General features: G+C 40.5%; 1 protein-coding gene across 1 annotated transcript in view; it reads right to left on the reverse strand.

Moving 5' to 3' along the window:
• rptor (regulatory associated protein of MTOR, complex 1) overlaps nucleotides 1–15,461 on the reverse strand; it is a 499,208-nt gene that overhangs the window by 63,655 nt on the left and 420,092 nt on the right. The window contains exons 25-27 of the mRNA XM_059948392.1: nucleotides 12,085–12,190; nucleotides 3,113–3,227; nucleotides 2,901–3,025 (exon numbers count right to left, since the gene is read on the reverse strand). Of these exons, the coding sequence (XP_059804375.1) occupies nucleotides 2,901–3,025; nucleotides 3,113–3,227; nucleotides 12,085–12,190 (346 nt within the window). The remainder of the gene's footprint in view (nucleotides 1–2,900; nucleotides 3,026–3,112; nucleotides 3,228–12,084; nucleotides 12,191–15,461) is intronic.

Below are 15,461 nucleotides of genomic sequence, written 5' to 3' on the forward strand. Positions count from 1 at the left end.
TAATGCACTGAGTTTCTGTCACATGATTGGCTGACTAGATATTTGCAATAACAAGCAGGTGTACCTAATAAAGATGTCCTCGATGGTGGACAGCCTAGTGTCCATGATGGAGCTATCTGAGCTTATGACCCTCTGTAGCTTTTTCCAATCGTCCCTCCATACAGAATCAGAATTCAAAAGATTCAAAGAACATTATCGAAGTATGTATAAATTATACAACCTCAGGATTTGTTTGTTTGCTTGCAGGCAGCCACAAAGCAGGAAACCCAAAAGAATCCAATTTTAAAAAACGTTAAGACCAACACCCAAAAGAAAGAGAAAAATAACAGAAATTATGCAAACAATAGAAGTGAACAACAGCATTCCGAACCAAATCTAAGTTCCTAGATCTGAATCCCCACAGCAGCCCCAAAGCCTCAGTTTCAGTTCATCACTTTAGCTGTAAAGCTCGCAGACACGAAGCACAGCAGCCAGGGCAGTCTCACAGCCTCAGCGCGAAATCGCTCCGAGCCTTGCCTCCGGTGCCAACACTCCGCCTTTCCAGTCTATCTGGGTTTAATATCAGTGGCATACTGTATGTCGTGAAATTTGCTTTGCAGTAGACGATGGTGTAAGCAGTTAGAATGCTCCCACATGATACATCTACAGAAATTTGCTGGAGTTGTTGGTGACATACCAAATTTTCTCAAATTCCTAGGAAAGATTGAAAGGTAAGTGCCAGGAAGGAGATCACCTACAATCCCAGCAAATTTCTGCAGATGTACCGTTCTATCTAGCATTCTATCTAGTTGTATCATCATCACTCAGCTACCACCGCACCAGCCTCCATATCCAGTACATAATTCTCTATAACTTCTGCCATCTCCAACGGGATCCCACCACCAATCACATCTCCTCCTCACCCTCCACTTCCACCGGGATCGGTCCATACGTGACTCCCTTGTTCATTCGTTCCTCCAGGCACTTATCCTTGCAAATGGAACAAGTGCCATACCTCCTCCGTCCCTTGTTCAGGCCCCCAAGCAATCCTTCCAGGTGAGGTGACACTTCACCTGTGTCTGTTGGGGTCATCTACTGTATCTGGTGCTCCTGGTGTAGTCTCCAATATATCGGTAAGATCCGATGCAGATTGGGAGACCGCCTCACTGAGCACCTAAGCTCTGTCTGTCAGAAAAAGCGGGATCTCTCACTCACTTTAATTCTACTTCCCATTTTCATTCCGACACGTCAGTCTGTGGCCCCCTCTACTGTTGCGATGAGGCCACACAGGGAGCAACACCTTGTAGTCCATCAGGGTACCCTTCAACCTGATGGCATGAACATCAATTTCTCAAACTTCCAGTGATTACCCCCGCCCTCTCCTTCACCAGTCCCCATTCCCCTCTCTCACCTCATCTCATTTCTTGCCCATCATCCCCCTCTGGTGCTCCTCCTCCTTCCCCTTCTTCCTGTCCTCTCCTATCAGATTCCCCCTACTCCAGCCCTTTATCTCTTTCACCTATTGACGCCCAGCCTTTACTTCACCTCCCCATCCTGATTTCACCTATAATCTGCCAGCTTGCACTTCTTCCTCCATTTCCCCACCTTACTTCTCACCTTCTTTCTCCAGTCCTGATGAAATGTCTCAGCCTGAAACATCGACTGTTTACTCTTTTCCATAGATGCTGCCTGTACTCCTAATTTGCATTACACTAATCTTAAAATGAAAAATATACAAGAGCTATAATCTCCATCTGTCAACACTGGTTAATAATCAAATCTGTTATAGTTATTAAACAAAATCAAAAATTAATTAGTGACTTAGCATGAAGTAAACAAAGTTCCACTCGGAAATTAAATGCTAGCTAATAATTTTATCAGTCTGCAAAAGAACGCTTGAACAAACTCTAATCTTTTGATGTCAAGCCCTTCGAATGAATTGCAAATAAACAATGTCCAATTCAAAAATTTCCAGTAATTTTCTGATGTTCTTAAAGAGGGAAAAAAAATCAATCTACTTCATTAAACCTGGCTTTTGTGCGTCATTCTTCAGGTTAAAGTACGATTGTGTAGAAGTGAATCATTTTTTTTTAATTGTAGGAAACAAACAAAGATTAAATCTCTGTCATCTTGAAATAAAAGAGCCAAACAAAAGCATGATATCCTGTGGTGATATTCTGAAAGAGGATTCGGAGAAATGGGGGTGGGGGGGGGGGGAGACGTGAAAACACTCACAATGTCAGTACTGATCATAATAACTATTGCATAAGGGCTCAAAACCTGCTTTCAAACAGACTTACTTACTGCCTGCTACACTGCTGACAGCAATGAAGGATCCTCCATCTCTGGTGGTGTTCAGGGTTTCCTTCATCATATCAGTAGCTTCCTCTTGTTTTCCACTACGGTCAGCCATGCAAGTCCTGGGTAGAGACTCAGGAATACCATTGCATGTAGAAAGACTCCTCATTGCTATATCTGTAAGAACTTCGTTTGACCTGTCAGGATTGTTAGACCTGAGCTAAACTCCCAAACCTGGAGGACCGGTGGACTGCTCTTAATCAGTCCTTTACCCTTTGACCTCTTTGGCATGGGTGACCCTACCAAGGGCCAAAGCATAAAGCCCTGACTTCATCCAACATAGCTTTCTATGTCATTGAGGCATGCAAGCCTCCAAATCACGGCCAGGTTGTAGTCCTCTTGGAGCTTTCAAACAGAGTAACAAGCAAAGCTGTGAACGCCCAACAGCAAATACGTTTCAGGCTTTCGTCAAAGCTCTAAGCATCTGGAAGCATTGAGCCTTACTTTGGAGATTTAAATATGAGCTATTCTAGTAAATGTACATCATAACAGTGAAGCAGATTATCTCCTGTGCAATTAATACAAATTTTTCATATCAGAGTATTTCATTAAATTTACTTCACCTGTGGCTGAGAGGAGCAGAGAGAAATCCTGCCCATTCAGGTATTCCATAGCAGTGATCCGTGTGTACCGGGGATTTCCATTGTGAAAATAGTCAAGTTTTTCTCCTTTCTCCCAGTCCCAAAAACTTAACAAAACAGAAAAGCATGTTGAGCAAAAGCTGGAATAAGGTGTGCACTTGAAATTATTTGATGTAGATTTGAGCTGGAATTACCAGATACTGTCTTTATCAGCTACTGCGATACACGGAGTGAAAGGGTGGAACTTCACAACGGAGGGTACGCCTGGATTCCGGTTGATAAAGATTTGGTCATCTAGTCTTGTAACACCTAGGTTAGTGGGAATAAAAGAAAAAGGTAAAATGACACTTGGAAAGAAATAGATGCGCTTTGAAACGTTTCATGTTGCCTTTGCAATAAAGTTCTTTCAGCTGCACAGGGAAAGAAAACATAAGACATAGGAGCAGAATTAGGCCATTTGGCCCATTGAGTCTGCTCTGCCATTTCATCATGGCTGATTTATCATCCCCCACAACTTCATTCTCTTGCTTTCTCCCTGTAACCTTTGATGCTCTCACTAAGCAAGAACGTATCAACCTCCACTTTAAATATATCCAATATAAAATAAAACCTGATTATGTGGTACCACTAAGAGTCTTGTGTATTAATTGTTGAAGAAAAACCTGTAAAATATTTAATTCAATATAGGGATTTTCAATTCTTGGTGATGTGAAGGAGCAGCAGAAAATGATGCTCTTAGAACAGGAGGACAGTGAAAGCTAAAATCCATTAGGATGAGAGGTACTCAGAGGACAGCAGCTTTTGTTATCCTGTCCTGGATTTACTAAAATACTGGTAGATACTGCAAATGAGAAAAATAGTTTGGAAAGATTTCAGGCCTGTGAAACAATTTGTGTATTCATTCCATCCATTTAAATTATGGCAGCTCAAATGAACTCTTTTTGTGCATCCATCGCTGTTATTAGACTATAGGACATAAGAGCAGAATTAGACCATTCAGCCCATTGACTCTGCCCTGCCATTTGATCATAACTGATTTGTTTTTCTTCTCAAAATCATTCTCCTTACTTCATTCTGTAACCTTTGACACACTTACCAATCAAAAACCTATCAAACTCTGCTTTCCAAATATACTCAATGATTTGGACTCAACAGCCATAAGTGGCAATGAATTTTACAGATTCACCACCCTCTGCCTAAAATAAATTTCTCTTTATCTCTGTCCCTCTATTCTGAAGATGTGCCCTCTGCTCCTAGACTCCCCCCATTATTTGAAACATCCTCTCAAGTTCGATTCTGTCTTAGCCTTTCAATATTCAGTTGGTTTCAATGAGATCCTCCCTCAATCTTCTAAATTTTTGTGGGTACAGGCCCAGAGCCATCAAATGCTCTTCATACGTTAACCTGCCTATCCAAGGATCATTCTTGTGAACCTCCTCTGGATCCTCTCCAAAGCCAGCACGTCTTTCCTTAGATATGGGGTCCGAAGTGTTGCTGTGCATAGGCCAAAGCACAAAAAAAAAGGAAACTGTGCCAAATGGTACCTCTTCAGTACAACTAGCAGCAGAAACACAAGCCTGCCAAATGTCACTAAGTAGGTTTGATAGAATTTAAAGGCTAATATTTCAGCAGGAAAAATTCCAGTTAGCAATTATAACTAGGAAATCATTACAGGGCAAGTAACTTAATTTAACGGCGTAGTTACCATAAACTAGAATGCCGCTGTATTGTGAAAGACATTTAAACCTGGATACTACCCTATAATCTCATCTCAATACTTGTTGATTATAGCAGCTTTGGAAGCAAGGGCTATTTATCTTTATTTATTGACTGAGATATAGCTTGGAATAGGCCACTTCAGCCCTTTGAGCCGCGCTGCTCAGCAACCCCCAATTTAACCCTAGCCTAATCATGGGACAATTTACAATGACCAATTAACCTACCAACTGGTATGTTTATGAACAGTGGGAGGAAGCTGGAGCATGTGAGAAACCCACAGAAACTCCTTTCAGGCAGCAGTGGGAATTGAATCTGGGTTGCCTGTACTGTAAAGCATTGTGCTAGCCACCTTGCTACCGCGCCGAATCTTGTTCTCTGTAAGATAAATAGAAAATGCCTTCTTTATATTTGGTTAAATTTTACTCTCAAGACTTTAGCTTGCAATATCACCTCCACCAGCCTCTGTTGTTGTTGAGCTCCACCTGCACCCTGTCTTACCTGCATGAATAGTGTGTGCTGGTTACTCAATATGCAATCCATTGCCGGCCCTGCTTTTGACCAATATAGTCACCAGTCTTCACAGTGATGCAATCTCAGGGCATCATTCCACCCTGAGCTTGAATTGCGCATTTCTATTTATATTTCTCCTGCTGCTGCCTTACCTATGTTGAATCTGAATGACGGACAAATGTTCTGTTGATCTGAGTGCACACAGCCTCAGAATAGATGGATATCCCTTTTGAACAGAAACGAGTAGGAATTTACTTAGCTGGAAGCTGGGTTCATTGCCACAGATGGTTGTGGAGGTCAAGTCATTTGGTATATTTAAAGTGGAGGTTGACTGGTTCTTGATTTGTAAAGGCATCAGAGAGTTTTGGGGAGAAGGCAGGAGAATGGGGTTGAGAGGGAAAATAAATCAACCATGATCGAATGGTGGAGCCGTCTCCATGTGCAGAATGGCCTAAATCTGCTCTTTGGTCTGATTAGTCAATAAAAATGAACATTTATTGCCACTTATGGGATTCCAACTATTCACTCCTTTGATTGAAGCTCACTGATTGGATAGGAAAGCAATTGGAGAAATTAAAAAAAAAATCTTCACAGTTATGCTTATGCCTCCTCCTAAATCAGAAAGTCTGTCGGAGCAACAAATGTCTCAGAGAGTCAATCAAGAGATCACTCATCACACTTCAAGAACCATTTGTTCCCTCTGTCTCCTCATTCAATCACCTTTATTACCAGAAACATCTGTTGTAAAATACCCCTCTATCTTCTCGATGCTGAGGAGTGCTGCAACATAGCAGTCACACTCATCAATGCACTGTCATACATGAACATCATTTACCTATCAGATATTCATTGCCAATGATATACTTGCACTCATCCTCTTAATTTATTTTCCCTTTGTCTATTCCAAATGCCAAAGATTAATGTATTTTCTTTTCTGTTTCAGATTGACTGAATTTGCATTGTTTTCCCATTTCTAACAGGATTCACTTCTACTCTTACTCTCTGTTCTTCAAAACAAATTCTGAAGATTAATCACATGCATTTTTTTCTTCTGAACAAACTAATATAATAAACTTCCTGAAATATTTTCTTTTCCATTACAATTTCTGATTCCATTTTCTACCATCTACGACCAGTGACATTTGCTTTACCTCTAAACACTTGTTTTCCTGTCTAACGTGCCTCTGGACTTCTCATGTCTGTCCTTAATGAATTTCTCCTTCCAAAGCGTTTCCTCTCCCTATTTCAATCTGCTTCCTAGCAATACTTCTCTTTCATTTCTAAATCGTTCCTTTCCTTTCAACTATTGCTTCTATTCTCTCAAACATCAGATTCAGCTTAACAAAACATTTCCATCTCCCACAACTTTCCAACCAACACGTCACTTTCTTGTCATTTGGTGGCTTTTCAAAGTTCAAATAACACCGAGCCCTACGCACTTTGAGCAAGGTCACAGGAGAACTGCTTGAGGCTAATTAAGTCCGACTGTTAATTTTGCTACAATGTACAGCTGGGGACTGAATGTAAAGTCAAAAATGGAAGGCATGTTTATGTCTCTTTCTTTCTCTGTATGAATACTTAAGGTCTTCATAAATCAAAGTATGAGTATAGGGGTTGGGATGTTATGCTGAAGTTGTACAAGACATTGCTGAAGCTTAATTTGGAGTATTGTGTGTACTCTGGCCATCTATCTACAGGAAAGATATACAGAGAAAACTTACAAAGATGTTGCCAGGACTCAAGCACCTGAATTATAGGGAAAGGTTGAATAGATTAAGACTATATTCCCAAGGCCATTGAAGATTGAGGGGAGATTTGGTAGCAGCCAAAATTATGAGAGGCAAAGATTGGATAAATGTAAGCGGGTTCTTTCCACTGAGTTTGGGGGAGCCTAGAACTAGAGAATTATAGAATAAGCATGAAAGGTGAAATATTTAAGGGGACACAAGGGGAGTTTCTTTACTCAGAAGGTGGTGAGAGTGTGGAACATGCTGCAAGCATAAGTGGATGCAGGAGTTTGTTTAAGTACATGAATAGGAGGGGTAAGTACATGGATAGGAGGAGTTTGTTTAAGTACATGGATAGGAGGGATATGCAGGTCAATAGGGTTAGGAAGAATAATAGTTTTCCACAGACTAGAAGGGCTGAAGGGCCTATTTCTGTGCTGTATTACTCCTTGACTCTATATGCCCACAGAGCAAACCACTTTGGAAAATGGAGACAATGCACTCTGGTGAGCTTTAAACACCAAGGGAAAAGTCTAACAAAATTAGTGTTTTTATGCCTAGAAGGAGTAGATAATGACTTTTCAAAATATTATTTGTTGGTGCATGGCTTTTCAAGTTTGTTATGTTTTCCTTAGCCAGCTGGTGGTGTCGTGGCATCTGCACCAGACTATAAGGCGAGTGGTTGAGTGCTCAAATCCGGCCAGCTCCTTGCACACTTTCCATCCATGTTGGGTTGAGCGCCAAGCTAGCAGCTCAGCCTTGTAAAAAAATAGACAAACTCTAAAAAAATGGCAAGATTGCCTCCCAATATGCCACGAGGTGCAGAGAGGAACAACAACAATATTTTCATAACATGAAGAAATGAGATAGGGAAGTATAACAGTGCAAGAAATGTTTCAAAACTAGGATTAATTTTCTAGTAATAATTGACCTGAACACAGAAGGGTAAAGATAGATGTATCTTAGACTGATGAAAAATGATTTTTAAAAACAAAAGTCCAAAAGGGAAAGTGACTTAAACAGTGATTTTTACAGGACATAAAACTGCAGGGTATAGACATCACTGAGATTTGCAGACGTTGCTGAATTCTCCTACTGTCACAATGGAAGCAAAATCTGTAACTGCTAGTGTGAAGGACAATACTGTTATCACAGGGTTGTTAATTAGGGAGTTTGCAACTGAGTAGGATAATTGCTTGATACAACTGAAGCACACAAGAGTCAAAACCATCAGCACAAAGCAGACGAGAATGTGCTTCCTTCTCTGAAGTACATTAGGGAGTGAATTAAATTATGTGTAAATAATTACAATACAAGTGTCTTGAAGCATTAACAATAATTAAAAGCCACTTCACCAGGTACAAGGATTCATTCATTCATTATCCATCGTGTTGTATGACGTGGGCAATCGTGATTGTTCTTGGCAATATTTTACATTAGCAAATTTGCAGATGACACAAAGCTGGGTGGTAGTGTGAAATATGAGGAGGATGTTAGGAGAATGCAGGGTGACTTGGACAGGTTGGGTGAGTGGGCAGATGCATGGCAGATGCAGTTTAATGTGGATAAATGTGAGGTTATCCACTTTGGTGGCAAGAACAGGAAGGCAGATTACTATCTGAATGGTGTCAAGTTAGGAAAAGGGGAAATACAACGAGATCCAGGTGTCCTTGTTCATCAGCCACTGAAAACTTTACAACTCCTCCCTCAGAGTGTCAGACACCCTGAGCCAATAGGCTGGTCCTGGACTTATTTCCACTTGGCATAATTTACTTATTATTATTTATGGTTTTATATTGCTATATTTCTACCATATTCTTGGTTGGTGCGACGTAACAAAACCCAATTTCCCTCAGGATCAATAAGGTATGTCTGTCTGTCTGAAAGTAAACATGCAGGCACAGTAGGCAGTGAAGAAAGCTAATGGCATGTTGGCCTTCATAACAAGGAGAGTTGAGTACAGAAGCAAAGAGGTCCTTCTGCAGTTGTACAGGGCCCTGGTGAGATCAAACCTGGAATACTGTGTTTAGTTTTGGTGTCCAAATTTGAGGAAGGACATTCTTGCTATTGAGGGAGTGCAGCGTAGGTCATGAAGTTGATTCCCGGGATGGTGGGTGTGTTGCCTTTATGGCAGTTATTTAGTTTATGATATTTTCGCTTAGTAAGTCGTTTGTTAGCATTCTAGTTAAAGTTAGGATTGTTTAAAGTAAATTCGTTGTCTGTGATACATCGCGGCATGCGATGACGTCACATCCGGTTTCGCCGCGTCCTGTGGGAAAATACCGGTTTGGAGTAACAGGAAGGTGGAGGCCACACATGTGTGAGTCCAGCGCAAGAAAGGTTGTCTTTCTACGCACTAGGAACATAGTGAGAGCAACGCCGTAAGTTATGAGATAATCGATATGTTGAATTAAAATGTTAACGCCGATCCTGTTAAAAGTAATGACGGTCGATAAGGTTTATGTTTTCGTTAGTTAAAGAGTTGCGGATAGTTTGCGTTGAAGGGTATTTAAAGCTGTCAATGGCGTAGGCAGATTCTGACTGTATGCTGCACTTTAATGTAATGTAGTAGTTGTAGCTTTACTTTTGCAAGTATTTACGATGTAAATGTAATATCAAGAAGGAAACAAATGCTGTACAAATCTTGTATTGTTTTATCACCAGTTTTCACCATATGTTAATGTGGAAGAGTGAACAGTAAACGGTTAATCTTACTGTGATCCTGTCTTCATTGACAACGATTTATCTCGGTGTTTAGTTCGGCATTCCGTTACACCCGAGCGAGAACACTACAGTGGGACTGTCATATGTTGGAAGATTGGAGCGACTGGGCTTGTATACACTGGAATTTAGAAGGATGAGAGGGGATCTGATTGAAATATATAAGATTATTAAGGGATTGGGCATGCTAGAGGCTGGAAACATGTTCCTGATGTTGGGGGAATCCAGAACCAGAGGCCACAGTTTAAGAATAAGGGGTAGGCCATTTAGAACAGAGTTCAGGAAGAACTTTTTCACCCAGAGAGTTGTGGATCTATGGAATGTTCTGCCTCAGAAGGCAGTGGAGGCCAATTCTCTGGATGCTTTCAAGAAAGAGTTAGATAGAGCTCTTAATGATAACGGAGTCAAGGTATATGGGGAGAAGGCAGGAACGGGGTACTGATTGTGGATGATCAGCCATGATCACATTGAATGGTGGTGCTGGCTCGAAGGGCCGAACGGCCTACTCCTGCACCTATTGTCTACAGAATTGGTTTGCTATTGCCTTCCTCTGAACAATGTTCTTACAAGACATTGTGACCCCAGCCAATACTCTTCAGAGTTTGTCTGCCTGACATCAGTGGTCTCACAACCAGGACCTGTGATACGCACCGGTTGCTAAGACGATCATCCACCACTTGCTCCCAGGGCTTCATGTGACCCTGATCAGGGGGCTAAGCAGGTGCTACACCTTGCCCAAGGGTAATCTGCAGGCTAGTGGAGGGAAGGAGCTCCTTGCATCTCCTTTGGTAGAGATGTAACTCCGCCCTGCCTCCCTGATATGGGTGGATAGGGAAGGTTTGGAGTGACAATGGGCCAAATACTGGCAAATGGCACTAGCTTATACAGTCATCCTGGCTGGCATGGGCTGTTACCATGCTGCAAGACTCCGACACCAATAATGTGCTGGGCTTCTCATAGGGATAACTAATTAAGAAGCACATATTCAATTATCTTTTCTTTGAGAGACTTTGTTGCTGACTAACTTAAAATGTAAAGCTGCAGAATCCAATGGGTAGATGATGTTCATCTGCGGCTGACAGTTCCATTGAGAACTGCCAACTTCATGCTCCCTGCAGGTCAGCTCACTGCCACTGCATCCAGTGACACAGCAGTGAACTAAAGAGATGAGAATTTCACAATTGGCCTCTCAGCTTTCTGCAAGGAATAGCTGATGCCAGTACGGAAATCCAGCTGGTTTCTTCATTTTGCATTTTAACTTATTACAAATATTTTTTTGATTAAAAAATTTACTTTATAAAAATAAGCTACAGATCTTTTCTGTAATTCAATTTAGTGGAGTAAAGTGTCCTCGACACACACACATATCATTTGCAGGTCAGTTGTCTGAGAGGACTGGCTGTAGGTAAGTGACAATTAGGCTTCAGGTAGGTCAAATGCCCAATCCGTGTCCTGGCTTCCCTGATGATGCTTTGATTGCTAGCTCAGGGACATTTAAAAACAGCTCCAAAAGTTATAAATAATTAAAAATTATAAAAGAAAAACTTTACTTTAAAAAAATTTAAGTAATGAGTTAACACGAGGAAATCTGCAGATGCTGGGAATTCAAACAACACACACAAAATGCTGGTGGAACACAGCAGGCCAGGCAGCATCTATAGGGAGAAGCGCTATCGACGTTTCGGGCCGAGACCCTTCGTCAGGTCTAACCGAAAGGAAAGATACTAAGAGCTTTGAAAGTAGGAGGGGGAGGGGGAAATGTGAAGTAATGAGTTAATTTGTTTTGAATTAATAGTGAATGAGGTCAAGCTACATCTGGTGGTCAGATATACATTAAGGTGATTTGAACTTCAGTGATGAGAACCTGCATACATTCCCCCACGGAAAGGTTCAGCCAGGACAGACTGATATGGAAGGGCATAAACAGTCTAGCCCATTATATTTTGCTGCTGTTCAGATGAAAGGTGGCTTTACTTCATCACATAGGTTTATTTTATCACATTAAGTAGAGTGAAGATGGATGAAGGGTGACTTGATAGAGGTGTACAAAATGATAAGAGGCATATATTGAGTGGATGGCCAGAGACTTTCTCCCAGGATGGTGGCAGGGTCAGATACATTAGGGACAATGATAGGAACATGGGTGAAAGAGAAATGGAAGTTTACATGGAAGGGAAGTGTTAGATTGATCTGAGAGCAGGTTAAAAGGTCAGTACAACATCACAGGCCAAAAGGGCCTCTGCTGTACTTATAATGTTCTATATATTGCAGATTGACATTGAAACCTCCTAGAATCTGTAATATATTTATGATATCTTAAAGCAATTCTGGTCACCCGCAAGTGAGCTGCCCTCATCATAAATCTAGGTGATAAAAACCAATGTTGCATTTCGGGTATGTGGCATTGAAAACAAAATCATGACAACCCATCTCAATGCATTTCCATTGAAAGTAATGACTGGATTAATTACATCTAATAAATGACTCACCCTTTTTTATAATCTCTGTGGAACGTTTTCTAACTAACCCGTTACGTAAGAACCTCCATTCTCGCTCCTTGCGAACCAGGCTCTCCACGTCATGCTCCTCAGGAATCTGTGCAGAATCACTGCATTGTCAGCATTCACTACGTCAACAGATTTGCATCAACACAACTCAAACTGGAACCTTGTCTATTCCGAAAGAATTATATTCATAGGACTGTCAAGCAATTAAAAACATCATGATCAAAATCTTAGTTTTAATAATATTTTAACTTTAACTGGCAAATCACAACTGCCAGAGCAAATATGAGGTACATATTTAAACAAAAATTTCAAAGTGAGCAAAATTTGTCTACATTTGCATGACTTAGATCAACTTCTGAAAATCATTTAAAAACATACAGAATATGGACAATGGTTCAGCATTCAATTCAGAACTGTTGAAACATCTGCAGATTTTAAACTAGGCTTAACTATTTGACGAAAGTAATGAGTGCAAATCAAGAAATTTCATACAGACAGTGGCTTAATGTGCTTTTGCTAGAACTGAAGTCTATGGATTAAATTCATCTTTCATTTCACCTAAACCTTCTTGACTGTTCTTTCCCCCAATTAGGTTTAGGCCTCCTCAGTACCAAAGTAAAGGTTCTACTCAATACTGAGGAAGACAGACAAACACCTAATCTTGCTTTACCAATACTTCACTGGTTGGCATCTCACTTAATCAATTGTAATTAGAGTCTAGATCAATAATTACCGAGAATAGCAGAAGACTGAAAAAAATTAAACTGCACATTTTTGAGCATTCCCTTGATAGAGTCCAAGAGATACATAGCATGGAAAACAGGCCCTATTGCCCAATTCATCCATGCTAACCAGTAGCTTACCTGATACTATGGCACTGGTCAGGCTACATTTGGAATATTGTAAGCAATGTTATGTCCTATATTTAAGAAACGATGTGCTTGCATTGGATCCAGGGGAGTCTACAAGAACAATAAACCCTAGAGTTTCTGCTGGAAGTGATGAAGGATCCTGATGAAAGTTCTCAGCCTCAAATGTCAACTCTCCTTTCTATAGATCTGACAGGCCTTCCGAGTTCCTCCAGCATTTTGTGTGTGTTATGAGAATTATTCCAAGAACAAAAGGATTAATGCATGAAGAGTGTTTGATGGTTCTAGCCCTGTACACGCTGGAGTTTAGAAGAATGGGGAGGATTTACTGCTCTACCTTCACCAATGTGCTTAGTCATATCCTCAAAAAATTCAATCAGGCTCATAAAGCATGACCTGCCTTTGACAAAGGCATGCTAACTATTCCTAATCATATTTTGCCTCTCCAAATGTTCATAGATCCTGTCTCTCAGGATCTTCTCCATCAACTTACCAACCACTGAAGTAAGACTCACTGGTCTATAATTTCCTGGGCTTTCTTTATGCCTTTTCTTGAATAAAGGAACAACATCCACAACCCTCCAATCCTCTGGAATCTCTCCTGTTCCCATTGACGATGCAAAGATCATGGCTAGAGGCTCAGCAATCTCCTCCTTCACTTCCTACAGTAGCCTGGGCTACTTCTCGTCTGGTCCTGAAGACTTATCCAACTTGATGCTTTCCAAAAGCTCAAGCACATCCTCTTCCTTAATATCTACATGCTCAAACTTTTCAGTCCACTGTAAGTCATCCCTATAATCACCAAAATCCTTTTCCGTAGTGAATACTAGCTATAGAGGAAGTGTAATGGTTGGGCTGTTGAATTAGAAATGGCTTCAAATCCCATCGTGATAGGTGGAGAGTTTGAATTTACACAATAGCCCAAAATAAATAAATCAGTAATGGTAGCTGTATTGCTTTATTTCAAGTCAAGGCTTAATGCTCATGTATTTTACTAATGCCCTTTAGGGAAGGAAATCAGTCATCTTTACCTAGTTGACATGTAACTTCATACCACTCACTTCCTATTCAGGGATAATTGATAATGACTTACCATGAAGTCACTATCCCTTGAACAGATAAATAATATATTGCTGCAAAAGGCACAGATTTGGCAGTTCGGGTCTTGTTTGGGTGTGGATCAGCTTGGAGAGTGAGATCAATGCCTGGGCATAAGCATGTTTTATTTTCTTTAACGGATGGAAGTTTTGTCAGACTCATTCAATATGCCAGAAATGAGCCCGTGTTTTGTACTGCAGGAAATGACCAGATTTAAACAGTCTGAACTGTGCTGAGTTAATGAACTACAAAGAAGATGGACAGAACAAAAGCCTTCCCGTTGTTGGAAGCTCCTTAGCCTTGAATCCTGATCACTATTCAGACACTCACTGCAGGAGCACTGATCAAATTGGTAAATTGATTTATATTGTCACTGGGGTACAGTGAAAATCTTTGTTTTGCATGCTGTCCGTGGAGATAATTTCATCACATCAATACATTGAGGTAGTACAATGAAATGCAAAATATAGTGCTACAGTTACAGAGAAAGTGACGTGCAGGCAGACATTAAGGTGCAAGGCCATAACGAGATAGACTGTGAGATCAATGCTGTACGTTTTCATGCAAGAAGATCATATAACAATGGATTAGAAACTGACTTTGAGCCTGATGGTCTGTGTTTACAGCCTTTTATATCTTAATGAGATAGTAAATAGAGGAATTAAAATAATAAAAATTGCAAATAGTGTAAATCTGAAACACAAACAGAGAATGTTTGAAACACTCAGTGAGTCAGACAGCATCTGTGGAAAGAAAACTAGAGTTAATGTTTCAAGCTTCTAGCATTTTATATCTTTATTTATTTTAATTTATTTCAAGATAAAGTGCAGAACAGGCACTTTTGGTCCAGCAAACCACACTGCCCAATAACCTACCTTTTGAACACGAGACTATTTGCAGGACAATTTACAATGTCCAATTAACCTACCAACCTGTACGTCTTTGAGGAAACTGGAGCACCCGGAGAAAACCACATGGTCACGGGGAGAACGTACAGACTCCTGACAGACGGCTCCAAACACCTCGAGCTGTAATAGTACCATGCCTCTATGTTATCATGGCACCCCATATATAAAATGAGGAAGCAGATGAGCTGAATAATTCTCTTCCACTATGTTGTATTGAAGCATTCTAAAGAACGTGGTGTGCTTGTAAGAAATAAATTGCACTTGCTTTGATCTATAAGATTAAAGGGCATTTGCTGTACAATGGCTTCATTACAACCGAATGGTAGCTGCATTTTTAAAACTTCATAATGAGTGCTTTACATAACTGAACGCAATCCAAATGTTAGAGGGGACAGAAATTTGCATGAGAAAGTATACTTCCAATGCCCAGTAGCAATAACATTCAATCGAATCACAAGGGCAATGGATAAAGGTTTAAACTAAA

The sequence above is a fragment of the Hypanus sabinus genome, chromosome 23 (assembly GCF_030144855.1).
Source record: "Hypanus sabinus isolate sHypSab1 chromosome 23, sHypSab1.hap1, whole genome shotgun sequence".
Classification (NCBI taxonomy): Eukaryota; Metazoa; Chordata; class Chondrichthyes; order Myliobatiformes; family Dasyatidae; genus Hypanus; species Hypanus sabinus.